This window comes from Exophiala bonariae (genome assembly GCF_035927105.1).
Source record: "Exophiala bonariae strain CCFEE 5792 chromosome Unknown scaffold_1, whole genome shotgun sequence".
In the NCBI taxonomy this organism is placed as follows: Eukaryota; Fungi; Ascomycota; class Eurotiomycetes; order Chaetothyriales; family Herpotrichiellaceae; genus Exophiala; species Exophiala bonariae.
In genome coordinates this window covers 1,680,688-1,695,029 of record NW_027042476.1, presented here as the reverse complement: position 1 = coordinate 1,695,029, position 14,342 = coordinate 1,680,688, and the positions used below count along the sequence as shown (strand labels likewise).

Below are 14,342 nucleotides of genomic sequence, written 5' to 3'. Positions count from 1 at the left end.
GAGACACCAGCAATACCTGACCTAATTTGGGGACCTGGACACTACCCCGTACAGCGCTGCACACACCCGGAGCCATCACCTGGAATCTGACTTGAGGCTGCACTGCAAACTACCTAGGTACGCCGTACTGCACCACCTCGAGGGCCACGAACACTCGGTGCAACGACTCCGTTAGGTACAGGGTACGAGATACTCGTACCTCTTTGGTCGCTTCCTGCCAGCGGCCTCTTCAGCCACAACCACCACTACGCCTTGAATCACAATCACCGAACTGCAGCTTTCTTCCAACTTCCGACTACTAACATCCAACTCAGTAACGGCCCGTGTTGTGTCTGTCTATCCTTCATACTGTCACGCTCGCTATCATCTCATCCACCGACGATCCAGTGTTCCAATTCAAACACTCACCTGGTGATCCGTTACACCCCAAACCACTCACTACACAGCACAGGCTCTGAAACACATCCGAATTGGCTTCCACCACCACCACAACCACCGCCACCACCACCACCATTTCCCATCCCATATCGTTCTGGGGCATTTAGCAAGACGAGAGGCCGCTCCCATCTCTCCACTCAATGTCGAATTCGTCAAAATGCACCCATTCGTATACTTAACCTAGTTCTTGTCGCTGAACTAGAGAGGCACGTCATCTAACTGACACCTCCATCTCTTCTCCAAGCCACCTCGTCCACGAGTCTCAAACCTGGACAATAACAACAATGGCCGACCTTTCTTTAGGTCCCTTACGGATCGCCAACCCAGATGATGCATCACCAGACACCCCATTACAACCTCATCCTACAACTTCCTTCCCACGAGTCTCTCCACTCGTCGATGCTCTGGGGAGACCCGGAGACTATCTGCAATCCATCCCTCAGCGGCCTGACAGTCCTGTCTCACCCATCGAAGAGGCTCCGCTAGAAGATATGCCAACTCCCACCGCCACTCCCACCGATTCCTCCTTTGTACAGAATGGTCGCCCCTCCGATCGGTCTCAACCCCGACAGAATATCCCCTATACCTACCAAGACCAACAACAATCGCAGTTCCCACAGTATCCCACCATGGTTCCACAGAACCTTCACGACCCACGACAGAATGCCTCCCGACCCGGTTCGACTTATTACACTCAGATGCCAGTAAATGCTGCCAATGGTAACAATCTGTCTCGCCAGGGTTCCTACAGAGTCCGTAGTGACGGCTCAGCTTCAGCCGCATTTCCTCAACGATCGTCATCAAAACGTTCCGGAATCGGGGATGTGGCCGGTGTCCCCTCGAGAGATGATAGTCATACTGAGAGATCATATGGACAAGGCCAATATAACTTTGGTAACGGCCCTTTACCTCCTAGGAGAAGCTCAAGGGGCTTGACCGGAGGTCGGATGGGAAATACACCCGCCGGAACGACACCTCTCTCAACCACACCAAAATCAATCCAAACACCCTTGTCCAGCTCGCCATATAATATCGAAGACCGTCCATTAGCCAGCGCCGACAATGACTGGCAAGAAAGAGGGGCCGCTGTAGGGGTCAAACGAGAATATGATGCCGAAGGTCGGCAAGTTCTGAAGGCTGTCAAGAAGGGAGTCAAGGATTTCAACTTTGGCCAAACCTTGGGTGAAGGATCTTACAGTACGGTGCTTGCAGCTCAAGACCGACAGAGTGGGAAAGACTATGCGATCAAGGTCCTGGATAAACGTCACATCATCAAGGAGAAAAAGGTCAAGTACGTTAATATCGAAAAGGACACTCTGAACCGGTTGACAGACCATCCAGGGGTGGTGAGGCTTTACTATACCTTTCAGGATGAAAGATCGCTATATTTTGTTCTCGATTTGTGTCCGGGTGGAGAGTTGTTGGGAGTGTTGAAAAGAATGTCGACTTTCGATGTGGAGTGTACACGGTTTTACGCGGCACAGATACTGGACACGATTGAATATATGCACAGCCGTGGAGTGATACACCGAGATTTAAAACCCGAAAATCTATTGCTTGACGACAACCGGTATATCAAAGTCACTGATTTCGGAACCGCCAAGATACTACCAGAAAAGAAGGATGACGATGGAAGACCGGTTGGATTCGAGTCTGATTCAACGTCGTCCGAGAATCGAGCGAGTTCGTTTGTTGGGACTGCTGAGTACGTCAGCCCCGAGCTGTTAACTGACAAATGCGCCTGCAAGGCCAGCGATTTATGGGCCTTTGGTTGTATTGTCTATCAACTTTTGGCGGGACGGCCGCCGTTCAAGGCTGTCAATGACTATCATACATTCCAGAAGATTGTCGGGCTCGATTACGAGTTTCCTCGAGGGTTTCCTGAGGTCGCCAGAGATTTGGTTGAGCGACTGCTGGTACTGGACCCCCAGATGAGGTTACCTATCGAACACGCGAAGAATCACCAATTCTTCCAAGGCATTCAATGGGGTCGAGGGTTGTGGCAACAACCAGCACCTCGGTTGAAAGCCTATGTACCGCCCCCAGCACCGCCCATCAAGCTCAATGGAGAAGGTGCTCAAACGAACTATCCTCCTGACATTGGATCGAGCCACAGCACACACCCGACAATGCTCCCGCCCAGCAACCAGAAGCCCAAGCCGAGAGTGATTACGGAACTACCTCCTCCTAGCCAACTTGACATTGAATGGTCTCCAGTACTGACCAGGAACAATGAGAGGATACTGAAATTGGGGAATCTTTCTGTGCTATCCGCACCCAATCCCCACAGTCCGCACGGCAATGAGGGCGGGGGGAAGTTATCACGGTTGTTCGGAGGGAGCACGACGAAGAAGAGGCAGAGGTTGGTGATGGTGACGTCGAGTGCTCGGATTATCATCGCGGCTGCGGGAGGTGAAGAAAAGAAGTCCAAGTCGGAGATATCATTGCTTTCGCCGGGCATTGAAATCTCCAGTGCCACTGATATGAAGGGGGTTACTCAGTGGATTGTCAACACAGTAAGTTTGTGAGTTGTGGACTGGGTGATATGACCGACTAACGGATTGACAGCGGGACAAGCACTATGTTTTTGAAGATCAGAAACCTTCATCTGGAGAACAAATGGCATCAGCCACATCGGCGCAAGAATGGCTCGACACTCTTGTCCGAGCACGCGAGATTGCCATTTCATTACAGACACAAAACTCGAATAACAATTACTCGACGGATGATTCACTCAACATATCGTCATCGGCACTTTCCAGTCATGCGAGCACGATTGACCACGCGACGGATCTGAACCCACCATCCGGGAGTCACTCACACAGTGGGCGAGGAATACTACACAAGCAACATTCTGGAGGGGACGCGGAATCCCTCAAGGGAAGAAAACGATTCAGTAAAAGACAGTCCAAGAGTGGGCTGACGGCGGTGTTTTGATTTGGACCCGAGCATGAAGTGGATTAGCATAGCATAGCATAGCATTGCGATTATGGATGAACTCGAAGAGGATGGATAACTTGGCATTGGCGAACTTGAGCTTGAACTTGAACTTGAAAGCGTGGGACAAGAACTCGGAGCACGATGAGTAGCATGCGTCGTCCCCCAGCCCCAACGGTGTGTGTACAGTTTTGTATGGTCGTGTTGTGCATGTTAGTTGGTGTTGGTTGAGGTGAGTATGCTAGGATTGGGATCCTTGACATGAAGACAGGATACCTATGTGGCTCAGTTTTGCACGTTGAGGTTCCAGTAGAGTTACAACTGCCAGTGTGTGTTGGGGGAGGGAAGAGTCGGCAGAGCAGGGGCTAAACAGACTCGGTCACCCGTTCAATAGGCTTGCCCTGGGGTACAATTAGACTGGACTGGAATAACATGACCTAAGTTATTCTTTCCAACCCATCTGAGCTTCAGTAGTGTTCAATTGCAAAACTCTGCACTGCAAATCCGTGACCCTCTCATGGGCTTTGTTAGCGAGGATGGGCACCCGCAAATGAAAATCGAATCGTGGTCCCAAGAGTCGATGATCATGGGTCTTGCCTTGGTCTTTGCCTTTCTCAGTCGTCTTCTGGGGCCTTGACTGGCCAAGCCTGCATGGACCTGCATACGAGCTGTATCCATTCATCTGTCCGGTCGCTCCCTCGTTCGCCACACTTCGGCCTCCCCAGACGCAAGACAAAGGGAATGACCGCTGGTCAGATGCACGGTTCCAGCCGCACTCTGCTGGGGCGTCACGGCGGGCGGTGGTCAACACCTAAATTACCTACGAGTACCTACGAGTATCAGCCTTGGTGGGCTTCTCGTGAGTCGTGACTCCTCTCTCTGATGTCTCTGTAGCCGCGGCCGCTGCAGTTCTTTTTCTTCCCTGACCAGGTGTTTCTTCTCGAAATTCATGAAACATCTCACTCAGTGATAGCTGATTGTTTCTGTCCCCCCGCCTATCATCCTTGCCGTATCGCATCCAGGCTTTTGTTTTTCTCACCACCCGCAACCGCAACAGCGCCCCAATACATCCCACCACAACCCTTACCCCAAGGCGTCCTTCCCTCAGAATGAGGCGCGTAGGCTGAAGAGGGACTTTGCAGACAACCTCTAAAATTCCAAGGCCATACACAACAGCCCTCACACTTCTCAATTCTCCTGCTTGTCCCTCGCATCCCACCACTGCTCCCTCACGACCGGCGAAGTGCATCCCCAGCAGATCCCTCATCAATTCCACCCATAGACCATGCTCTCCGACCCCAATGCCAGCCTGATCTAATAGTCATATCGACATTACACTGTACGAATAGTGGCAATGGTCTCTCGAGCCGAAGTGGCCGAGCATTCGCGTGGCGCACGCTCCGTAACTTCGAGAACATCCCGTTCAAGGCACCATCATCACCGTGGAGCAACACAATATGGCGGATCAACACATGTTCCGCAGAATGAATTTCCCTTCTTCTCCCACTCAGGCGATGTCGAGCTCGTCTTGTCATGCGACGGTCAGGAGAAGAAATACCTCTTACATCGATTTACCCTGGCGCAATTCTCGGGCTTCTTTGAAGCAAGCACGAGCGCCGAATGGTCGCAGAGTACAACTCTGCCGCTGAATTCGACGGCGCCACTCGCGGCCCAGGCTCTGAGTGCCATAGGTGAAGAATCGTCCCAGTTGAGTACGATTCCTGGACCCCTAGTGGCGGCAGGACCGGCGTCCGTAGCTGAAATGACAGGGACCACGGCTCAATTGTCATCGACCTCAACTCCGCGCCGAAGGTTTCGATACGAACTCGATTGGGAAAATCTGGAAGAGGATGATGAACCTATCTTGGTCAAACGTACACCAGAAGGACCACTTTTCCGCCCATCTCAACCTCCTCCTCTATCACAACAGCAAAGGCCGAGACCACAGCCGACTCACACATCGTTCTTCCGCTCAATGGCCAACCTGGCTCTATCTCATCATGGACCAGCGTCACAGTCCACTGCGCAACTCGATAATACCATTCCAGATCCCACACTCACAAATCCCTTGTTGCGCGACTACGACAACCTGTTCCGCATCTTCTACAATTTTCCCCCAGTCTTGAACTCCAGCAACATCGCCTCGGCCTATTCAGAATGTAAAGCCTTATTGTCACTCGCAGATATGTACGATGCTCTTCCGGTGGTAGGACCACGCATCGACCATCACCTGCTCCGTTTCTCAAGTCGACTCTTCAAGCAGATCGCGAAATACCCCCCGAGTTATCTCAAACTGGGATATCTCGCCCGAAGCAAGATTATATTCTCCGAAGCTCTTACACACGTCGTTGGCCAATGGCCGTCCGCATCGCCTTATCTGAAACCACCCGATCATTCGGGAGGTGGGTATGAAGTGCCCATCACTGTGATCCATCTCATTGAGGATCTGGTGGAAGAGCTGGAGGAGATGAAGCAGAAGATCGAGACGAAATTGTTTCGGTTGACGTTGACTACATCCCGCGGGGAAAGAGTTAACCCGTCCAACGATTATCTGGGTTGGCTGGCCATGAGTTTATGGAGACAGTGGCTGGCAGAGAACACGACACCTGAAGTCCGAGGAATTCTGAAGAACGGGCCAGGCTCTAGACCTGGCACGGCGAATAATAACAATAATAACCCACAGAATCCCAACACGTTGGCTCCAGCGCAAAATCCTGGACGACCAGGCCCTCCACAAACGCTAGCACCTCCACCTCCATCTCCAATTCAAACAGGCCGCATCTTCCGACTAATCGGCAGCACGAACCCCGAATCCTTCCTCAACCATGACGAACTGAAACGCTTCCTGAAGATCCAACCACCAGGCACGACTTCCGCCTCGGCGACGCTGTATACACGTGATAATGTCCGTCGGTTCGAGCGCAAGATCGACGAAATCAAGAATGTCGCTCGCGATATCGTCAAACCCTTGACTAGGAATTGTCTCGAACTGGATCTCCGCATGTTGGCCGATGGCGGTGGTGGTGGGCTCGGGTATCTCACTTGTACGCGCGTCGAGGATGCGGATATGCCCTGGGAGACGTGATTGCCATTGGCAGTCCCATTGCTTCCGATATTCCTTGATCCGCGAGATGAGGTCCCCGCAGACAATACAATGACAGACGTCGACATACCAATCACGTCGAAAATCATCACGGGTTCGGATTTTGACCTTCTTTCACTCATCACGACACCACAAACCCGTTGCAGTTGGAAGGAAGCAAAATAGGGTAGAGAGTCCCCCGAAAAGTGTCTCTGATTGTTCTCCGAATCATGTGGCAACAGCCCCCAGAGGTGCTTCCGATAAGTCTATGGGCCGATTCCATCATCTGAAGTCAGCCAAAATAAAGTCAGTAGTCGCATCCCAAAGGATTTATTGGGCTCTATTGTTCTTTCCCGACCAAGCAAGAAAATCAGAAGATCATGCCATGCAATGTCTTGACGCATTTTTGGGTCTCCATCTTTCACTATTTTACAGCATAGCTCAATGAATTACCTAGTGTTGGACCGAGGCAACGTCCAAGCCCCGGTTCCACATTGAAGCGAAAAAACCAAATCCGAATCAAATCAAATCAGATATTATGAGACGAACGAAACGAAACGATATGACAGAGTTGACGAATTTTCTTTGGCTCGCTTTTTTAGCTTTTGTCTTTGAAAGGGGGCCGGGCCCTACTTATTCCTACGGTTGCATATGTTGCGATGTGGATATGATTGGGTTTGTTCATGTTTATATACCACATTGTCCTTTCTTGTCGTTGTTCTTTCACGGAATTATGCAGCATAGTTGCCATACAGGTGATGCACGTTTTGGGTATGATTTCGAAGCAATGGATGGCATCTCGCAGACATTCAGTATTGAGTTGGGTATTATTGAAATCCCTATAGCTGTGGGTGGGTGTTCAGATCGCGCCCTGATGTGATAGTATGTGAAAGGAGGATAAATAACCTTGGAGAGAAAATATATCACTTCTGCCCGTATGCTGTTCCACTGCTCTTCCTCGTGGCTATCTTGCCCGCCAGCCAGCCAGCCAGCTTAGCTATAAGATATTGCTGGCCTTCAGGTGCCATGACCTCCAGGATCTTCTTCCACACTCGACATAAGTCGCACCCTTACCATTTACTTTCCGCCCATTGTGTGTTGTGTCGCAATGCAGCACAAAGCAAAGCAAAGCAGCCCAGCCCAACCGAAATATCCCTCACACAAACCACAATCACGCACCCGCCATCCTGGCGCCAGATATCCTCACCACACCACCACCACCACCACCACCACCGCTCGCCGAGCTCCGCAAACTCCTCTCCTCCACCCAGCCAGGCACGACCAGGTCACCACCACCGCCGTTGGTCGTCGAGCCCAACCGCGCGGAAATGACGGCCCACACGCCCGGAAAGCCGGCCTTCATGGGCCCGCCGAGCTTCTGGGCACCCGGGACGGCGAAGCGCGGGTTCGTGTGTGTCGCGAAGCCCCGCAGCAGGTGTTGCTGGATCAGGCTCAGCACGATGCTTTCGATTTCCGGCATGCTTGGCCATTGCGAGTGACTGGAGGGCTGGGAGTAGGAGTGCAGGGTCGGGAGGGCGGAAGGGGAGTCGACGAGGTCGGCGGATGACGATGATGCGTCCATGTCGAGGTATTGGCCCGACGACAGGTCGAAGCCCGTCTCGTGGATAGCCGCGTCCATGTCGGCCAGTTCGGGGTCGGTGTAGCTTTCGTCGTCATCGTCTTTAGAGGAGGAGGCGTTGTTGGCGTTGTTGCTGTTTTCAAGTCTCGTCCGGCTCACGGCCCATCGCGCCGCCTGCTGCACGAGATACAGGCGCAGAAAGGGGACTTTGCGCTCCTCGGCCCCCAGGTACCCCGCGTGTCGGAAGACCTGGCGGATCAGGCTGCGCCATACGAGGATCTCGCACCGATCCTGCAATTGGAGGAGCACGGCGTGCCGGAGGAACCAGCGGGCCGAGGTATTCGTGTTGGTGCTGGTGGTGTCAGGGTCGTCAAGGGTCAGGAGGTGGCGGAAGGCGCCGAGGTCACCGGAGCGGATGGCGCTGCACAGCGGGACGAAGTAGGGGGCGAGATCGAGTGCTTCGGGCCGCGAGAGCAGGGTCCTCGGCGACGGGAACCGCCCCACGCAGATGTTGGCGGAGATCAGGTAGATGAGGATGGCGCGGCGGTGCTTCAGCGCCTGGGCGTGGCATTGCTCGTAGGCGGCTTGCAGGGCTGCGATCGCCCGCATGAAGTGGCTGTTTGCGAAGTGGTATCGCCCCAGGTGGTACAGGTAAGTGACGCGCTGGGCGGCCGGGTAGAATGCCAGGGGTGGCGACTGGGCGTCGATGCTGCTGAACATCTGCTGGGCGTTGCGCAGCTTTCCGCATTGCGTGAGGAGTTTGAGGCACGAGTTGGCGGTCAGGTAGATTCCGAGCCGTTTGTCGTCTGGTGGGCTGGGGCGCGACGTTCTCGGTACGCCTGGGGAGCCGGCCAGGCATTTGATGAAGGCGTCGCGGAGTACGTTGGCCGCGTCTTCCACGAAGCTGAATCTGCTGCCGGGAGTGTCGCCGCCGGCGACGGCGGATCCAGCTGGGGCGGATTGTTGCTGTTGCTGTTGTTGTTGAGATTGGTTCCGGTCGAGGTTTGTTGCTACGGCCGCGAGGACGCGTGAGAATGATAGAACGATGGGTATCATTATCACTCCGTATTTGGAGTCGCCTAGTGCGGTTACACATTGGCTTTTGGGAGGGTGTTAGCGTCAAGGTCTGGAAGTTTAAGAGAATATATTGAGATGGAATGAAGGCAAGCATCGAGAGGTGAGAGAGCGCTCGACCTACCTCGTCAACTGCCTGATTTTCAAAGCTTTCGCACGATTGTTCGCCGTAGTGAAATCTCTCAGATAGCGAAAGTAATGGACAATGCTGTCCGAGAAAGGCGAGCTGAAAGATCCAAACTCGTCCTGTGACAGTACGCTCTTGCACCGCGTCACCAGCTGCATGTCGTTGGACGACGCTGGATATTGCGTGTTGAGTTCGGCGTTGAGTTCGGCATAAGGTTTCTGTCGCTCAGGCGGTAGACTGTCGAAATCCAGTTGGATGAGTTCTGCAATACGCTGGCCATTTTTGCTGCGGATGCTGGACACAATCTCTGTTAGGAATGAGTCTAAGATGGATTTGTTGGCACCAAAGCGAGCCATCCTTCTTATTGACGCCGGGGTCAATTTTCTTACTTTACTCTTTGTTGGTGGGTGAAGAGCATGTGGTGACGGTTGGGGTTGTCGTGTTTGGGCTCAAGACATGCGTAGTCTATTGTGGTTGATTCTTCAAGAGTGTCCCTAGATCAAACTTGTTCTTTGCACCGCTCATCTTACTCCACTGAGAAAAACTGATTTGGTTGTCTTGCGAGGTCGTTGAGTAAAGCGGACACTGATCAAAGATCGATAAATATAAAGGTTGGAAGGCGATCTTACTTAGCCTTTCTAGGAATATAATTGACTGATTGGATGGAATGTGAATATCATGTGCATTACGAGGCTGTCGACTTCAACGACTGTGACAAATTTCAAATAATTGTTATAAGTGCCTTCGACTCTTCCAATAAATATCAAACTTTTATCATGTTGATTTCTGATGGGTATTCTCGGTCATTATGTACCTAGGTATTCTATTGTCCTTCCATTTTCTCATGGTCAAACGCCACACGCCCTCCGTGATCACGGATCCATTCGCTAACATAACATCGTCTCATGCAAAAAATCCAAAAATCCCATGTACACCCTCCCATGGTGGGCATTACTTTTCAGCCGCCAGAACCATCTTTTCTCTTTCACTTTGACGAGGCATACTGCCCTTCTTACTATGCTTCCGGACGTTCTCTTCCTTGCGTTTGATGGACTTGAGTTCCTCTCCTTTGATCTCACCCGCCTTCTTGACAGTCTTGGGGATATGTCGATGCCGTTTGATTCTTCTGATTTCAGGCATATGTGCATATCTCTTAACCAGAGCTTGATCGTATTCGAGCTTTTGTCTTTGTCTAGCTGACTTGACACCAGCTCGACTAGAAGCATCTGATCGCCATAATCGGATGTTTCCATCATCTGATCCGGAAAGAACATAATTATTGTCGGGGGTAAACCTGGCTGAAAAGACTCTTTGCATACGTTTAGTATGGTATATGTCTCTGGAATGGCCTCGATCCCGGTTCCATAGTCGAATGGTCCGATCATATGAAGCACTGACTAGCTCCTCGCCGGTTGGGCTGAATTCGACGTCCATGACGGCAGCCACGTGATCTTTCAATACATTCAACGCTCTATCGAGTTTTCTCATGTCGAAAATATAAATGTTGTGATCTTCGTTGGCCACTGCAAAGTTAAAGGCCTCCATAGGGTTCCACGAAATCGCATTTGACGCAAAACGAAGTGTGGTTTTGGCCAGAGGGGAGGATGTCCGAAGGTCGTAAAGGATAATTGCCCTATCTAGGGCGGCGGAGGCAAGGATTGACGTCTCTGTTTGATTGAAGGAAATGGCAGTAATGGTATCAGTGGATGTGGGCCATTTCAGGACCTGGGTTGGCCCAGAGGAAGGGCGAGAAAGGTCGTAGATGGAGATAGAACTGGATGAAGCAGCAAAAGAAGAGTGATCGCGATGATGAGAGAGGGACGTGAAAGCGCCCTGTCCTAAGTATGTCGCCTGTGGAGCAGTATTGTTGTCGGTACTGTAAGGATCCCATAGTTTGATGGATTTATCGGTGGCACACGAAAGCAACTTTCGATCCGGAGTCCAACAGACACTTCTCACCACATTTTCATGAGCTCTTGTCTGCCAAATCTCATCACGACTGGTCAAATTCCACACTTTGACTACACCATCGCCGCTCCCGCTAGCCAATCTTTCGAGTGAACCAGGATCTTTTGCCATGGAATAGACCCCGTCGACGTGGCCATTACCAAGTTGAGCGATGAAAGGCGCAGCAAACATACGTTCCATCTTGACAGCATTGAGGGCTCTTGTGTATTCACGGGCTCTTTCAAAAGGATGATGTGCGGGATCGAGATTTCGAGGTTGGCGGACGGCGTCACCTGGCGGCGCCGCAGGCCGGGTGAGAGATTTTATTTTCTGAGACACGAATTAGTAGAATTCGAAGCTGAAGGTTGAGAGTCGACGTACCATCTTGCCAGCGACATTGTACTATTGCCTTGAAAGGTAGAAGAAGGGAAGGAGTTGAACTCGATGATCAACTTTTGATCGACTTTGGAGTTGGAGAAAAGCAGTTCAACTTTTTTGTGGGGCAGAAGAAGAGGAGAGGAGGGGACTCTTCAAGTTGGAGAAAGCAGGGACAGCTGTACTAGGGGTTCCAGGCGAGGCTTCTGAGCTGCTAGGTGGTGTTTGGGGGCGCGACGGTGATCTCTAGGCTCAACTTTGGGGCTGTTAAAGGATAACTTTGGCTTAGTCATCCCCAACACACCAATCAACCACCCATCAGAACAGTGCCAGCCTTGTGTCGTTGCCAAAGTTGGCTTGGATTCACAGCCGTGCTTGCGTCTCCATCTGCGCCTGCGGGTTTGCTAAATGACAACAATATCGTCGCCATCAATCATCTAACTCCCCTACTCTGCGCGTCGATCAATTGTCCTCTCCAACAATTGTTTCTCTCTCTTCCTAATCCGACCTTTTCTTCTCCCTCAAATCAGTCATGGTCCCTCCTCCCTCAAAGGTCGAAGAGGCCAAATCGCTCGCCAAATCAGATCCCAAACAGGCCGAAAGTCTCTACAAAGAAGTCCTTGCCAAATCCCCAGGTTCCAATCAAGCTGCTCTTCAAGACTATGAAAACGCCCTGGTCGGCCTAGGAGAACTCTATCGAGACAGCAAGCGGACAGATGACCTTGCTGAGTTGGTGAAGACAAGCAGGTCAACTTTATCATCCTTTGCCAAAGCGAAAACAGCCAAACTAGGTATTTTGAATCATATATTATTCCTGTTGGACATTGACTAATAGGGTTTTCAGTACGACAACTCCTTGACTTCTTCACCGATATTCCAGACACCCTTGAACTCCAGATTTCCACCACCAAATCATGTATCGACTGGGCCAATTCCGAAAAGAGATCATTCCTGAGACAGAACCTAGAAACCAGACTCGTGAGTCTCTATATGCAGAAACAGGCCTACTACGATGCTCTTACCCTCATCAACGGTTTACTGCGAGAATTGAAGAGGCTCGACGACAAGCTGGTGTTGGTGGAAGTGCAATTGCTGGAATCCAGAGTCTATCATGCACTGACAAACCAGGCCAAAGCTAGAGCTGCTCTCACATCAGCTAGGACGTCCGCAGCATCCGTCTACACGCCACCTCTACTACAGGCCGGGTTGGACATGCAGAGTGGAATGCTACACGCCGAGGACAAGGACTTCAACACGGCTTTCTCGTATTTCATCGAGGCTCTGGATGGTTATCATGCTCAAGACGATACCGCACGTGCAACATCAGCTTTACAGTATATGCTGCTCTGCAAGATCATGCTCAACTTGGTGGACGACGTCAATTCGCTCTTGTCCTCCAAGCAAGCATTGAAATATGCCGGCACCAATCTTGAAGCCATGAAGGCCGTGGCTCGAGCACATTCCAATCGATCGCTGGAAGAATACGAGCAGGCACTTTCCAACTACCGTTACGAACTGGGTAGTGATGTCTTCATTCGCAACCACCTACGACGGTTGTATGACGCTATGCTGGAACAGAATCTGATTAAGGTCATTGAGCCATTCAGCAAGGTCGAAATTGACCATGTCGCCAAGATGGTTGGTCTCGATACTCAACAAGTGGAGAGAAAGTTGTCACAGATGATCCTTGACAAGGTCATCATTGGTGTTTTGGATCAGGGAGAGGGATGCTTGATTGTTTATGATGAAGTTGAGCGTGATGCTGGCTATGATGCTGCGTTGGAGACGATCGAGAAACTCAGCAACGTGGTGGATGTATTGTACACTAACCAGGCGGCTTTATTAGAATAGACAAAACACAACTGGCGAACGGGGAATTTTTTTCAGGTTTCCGTCACCAGAATCGGAAGCATGGAGTTCAGTCAGAAGACTGGCCATGCCTTGCTAGAGTCGCGCACTGCAACCGTCAAAGGTCTCGTTGATGGCTAAGATACCACGCGGTACTCTCTACCGGAGACCTGGTGGGTGACTTGGAAAGTAGGAACTCGAGAATGGACCGAGGCCTCTAACCCGGTATTTGCCATTTACTGGTTACAATCATACATCGTTGCTGATCGTTCAAGTGCTTACATAGTTCCAAGCTTTTCTTGTGCGGCGAAGGTTCTAGGCCTGAGAAGAATCATGCCTGAACAAAGGATACCCTAAATGAATAAGGTGCATATTGACCTTTGCGGCTCTTGCCTTTCGGAGTCTTGTCGGTTGCGGCTGGCTGGCTGTGACTCGTGCCAGTGCCTCGAGAGTCAAGACTCGGTGTCCAGACTCCAAAGAGACGCCTGAACTTGAAGATCAAGCGAGCTGCTTTGTTCCCCCACCGTGACATGACCCTTTATGTTTGAGGCGAGTCATCAGCCCGGACCCTGCCAGTGACTTCACACGCCGGGCACCCCGTTATTGCGATACGACCAAGTCGGTTAGCTTTCTCCTCCGTACAAACTGTTTCCAACCAGCTAACCGCTTACAAGAACAACTCATGTACCGAGTGGACGCCCAGGACTGACACTTGGATCTCGGAGGCTGAAGTGATCAATCTATCCGGGCACCTATTCTTGTAATTCTCCTGTCCCTGCAAATCTTATTACACAAGCATTCCCGTTTGCGTTTACTCAACTGAACTCCTGTTGGTCCGACACGCTTCTGCGTCTGCCTTCCGACCCGTCTCTTTTTGCCTTTTCGCTCTTCACAATTCCAACTTCTGCTTCTGCTCATCCCACTGCTGTTTGACT

The 14,342-nt window shown here is 51.4% G+C and overlaps 5 protein-coding genes across 5 annotated transcripts; 3 read left to right on the top strand and 2 right to left on the bottom strand.

Moving 5' to 3' along the window:
- Nucleotides 1–722: 722 nt before the first annotated feature.
- Nucleotides 723–3,375, top strand: LTR84_000603 (uncharacterized protein; the record flags this gene model as incomplete). Its single annotated transcript, XM_064844233.1, has 2 exons — nt 723–2,954; nt 3,007–3,375. The coding sequence occupies 2 exons, from the start codon at nt 723–725 to the stop codon at nt 3,373–3,375; spliced, it is 2,601 nt and encodes an 866-aa protein (XP_064712093.1).
- A 1,354-nt stretch (nt 3,376–4,729) lies between these two features.
- On the top strand, nt 4,730–6,460 carry LTR84_000602 (uncharacterized protein; the record flags this gene model as incomplete). Its single annotated transcript, XM_064844232.1, has 1 exon — nt 4,730–6,460. One exon carries the CDS (start codon nt 4,730–4,732, stop codon nt 6,458–6,460), a length of 1,731 nt encoding a protein of 576 aa, XP_064712092.1.
- Nucleotides 6,461–7,628: 1,168 nt separating this feature from the next.
- Nucleotides 7,629–9,593, bottom strand: LTR84_000601 (uncharacterized protein; the record flags this gene model as incomplete). The annotated part of the gene is made up of 2 exons (XM_064844231.1): nt 7,629–9,135; nt 9,235–9,593. The coding sequence occupies 2 exons, from the start codon at nt 9,591–9,593 to the stop codon at nt 7,629–7,631; spliced, it is 1,866 nt and encodes a 621-aa protein (XP_064712091.1).
- A 595-nt stretch (nt 9,594–10,188) lies between these two features.
- Nucleotides 10,189–11,568, bottom strand: LTR84_000600 (uncharacterized protein; the record flags this gene model as incomplete). Its single annotated transcript, XM_064844230.1, has 2 exons — nt 10,189–11,514; nt 11,566–11,568. 2 exons carry the CDS (start codon nt 11,566–11,568, stop codon nt 10,189–10,191), a joined length of 1,329 nt encoding a protein of 442 aa, XP_064712090.1.
- Nucleotides 11,569–12,091: 523 nt separating this feature from the next.
- On the top strand, nt 12,092–13,410 carry LTR84_000599 (uncharacterized protein; the record flags this gene model as incomplete). Its single annotated transcript, XM_064844229.1, has 2 exons — nt 12,092–12,350; nt 12,404–13,410. The coding sequence occupies 2 exons, from the start codon at nt 12,092–12,094 to the stop codon at nt 13,408–13,410; spliced, it is 1,266 nt and encodes a 421-aa protein (XP_064712089.1).
- Nucleotides 13,411–14,342: the final 932 nt, after the last annotated feature.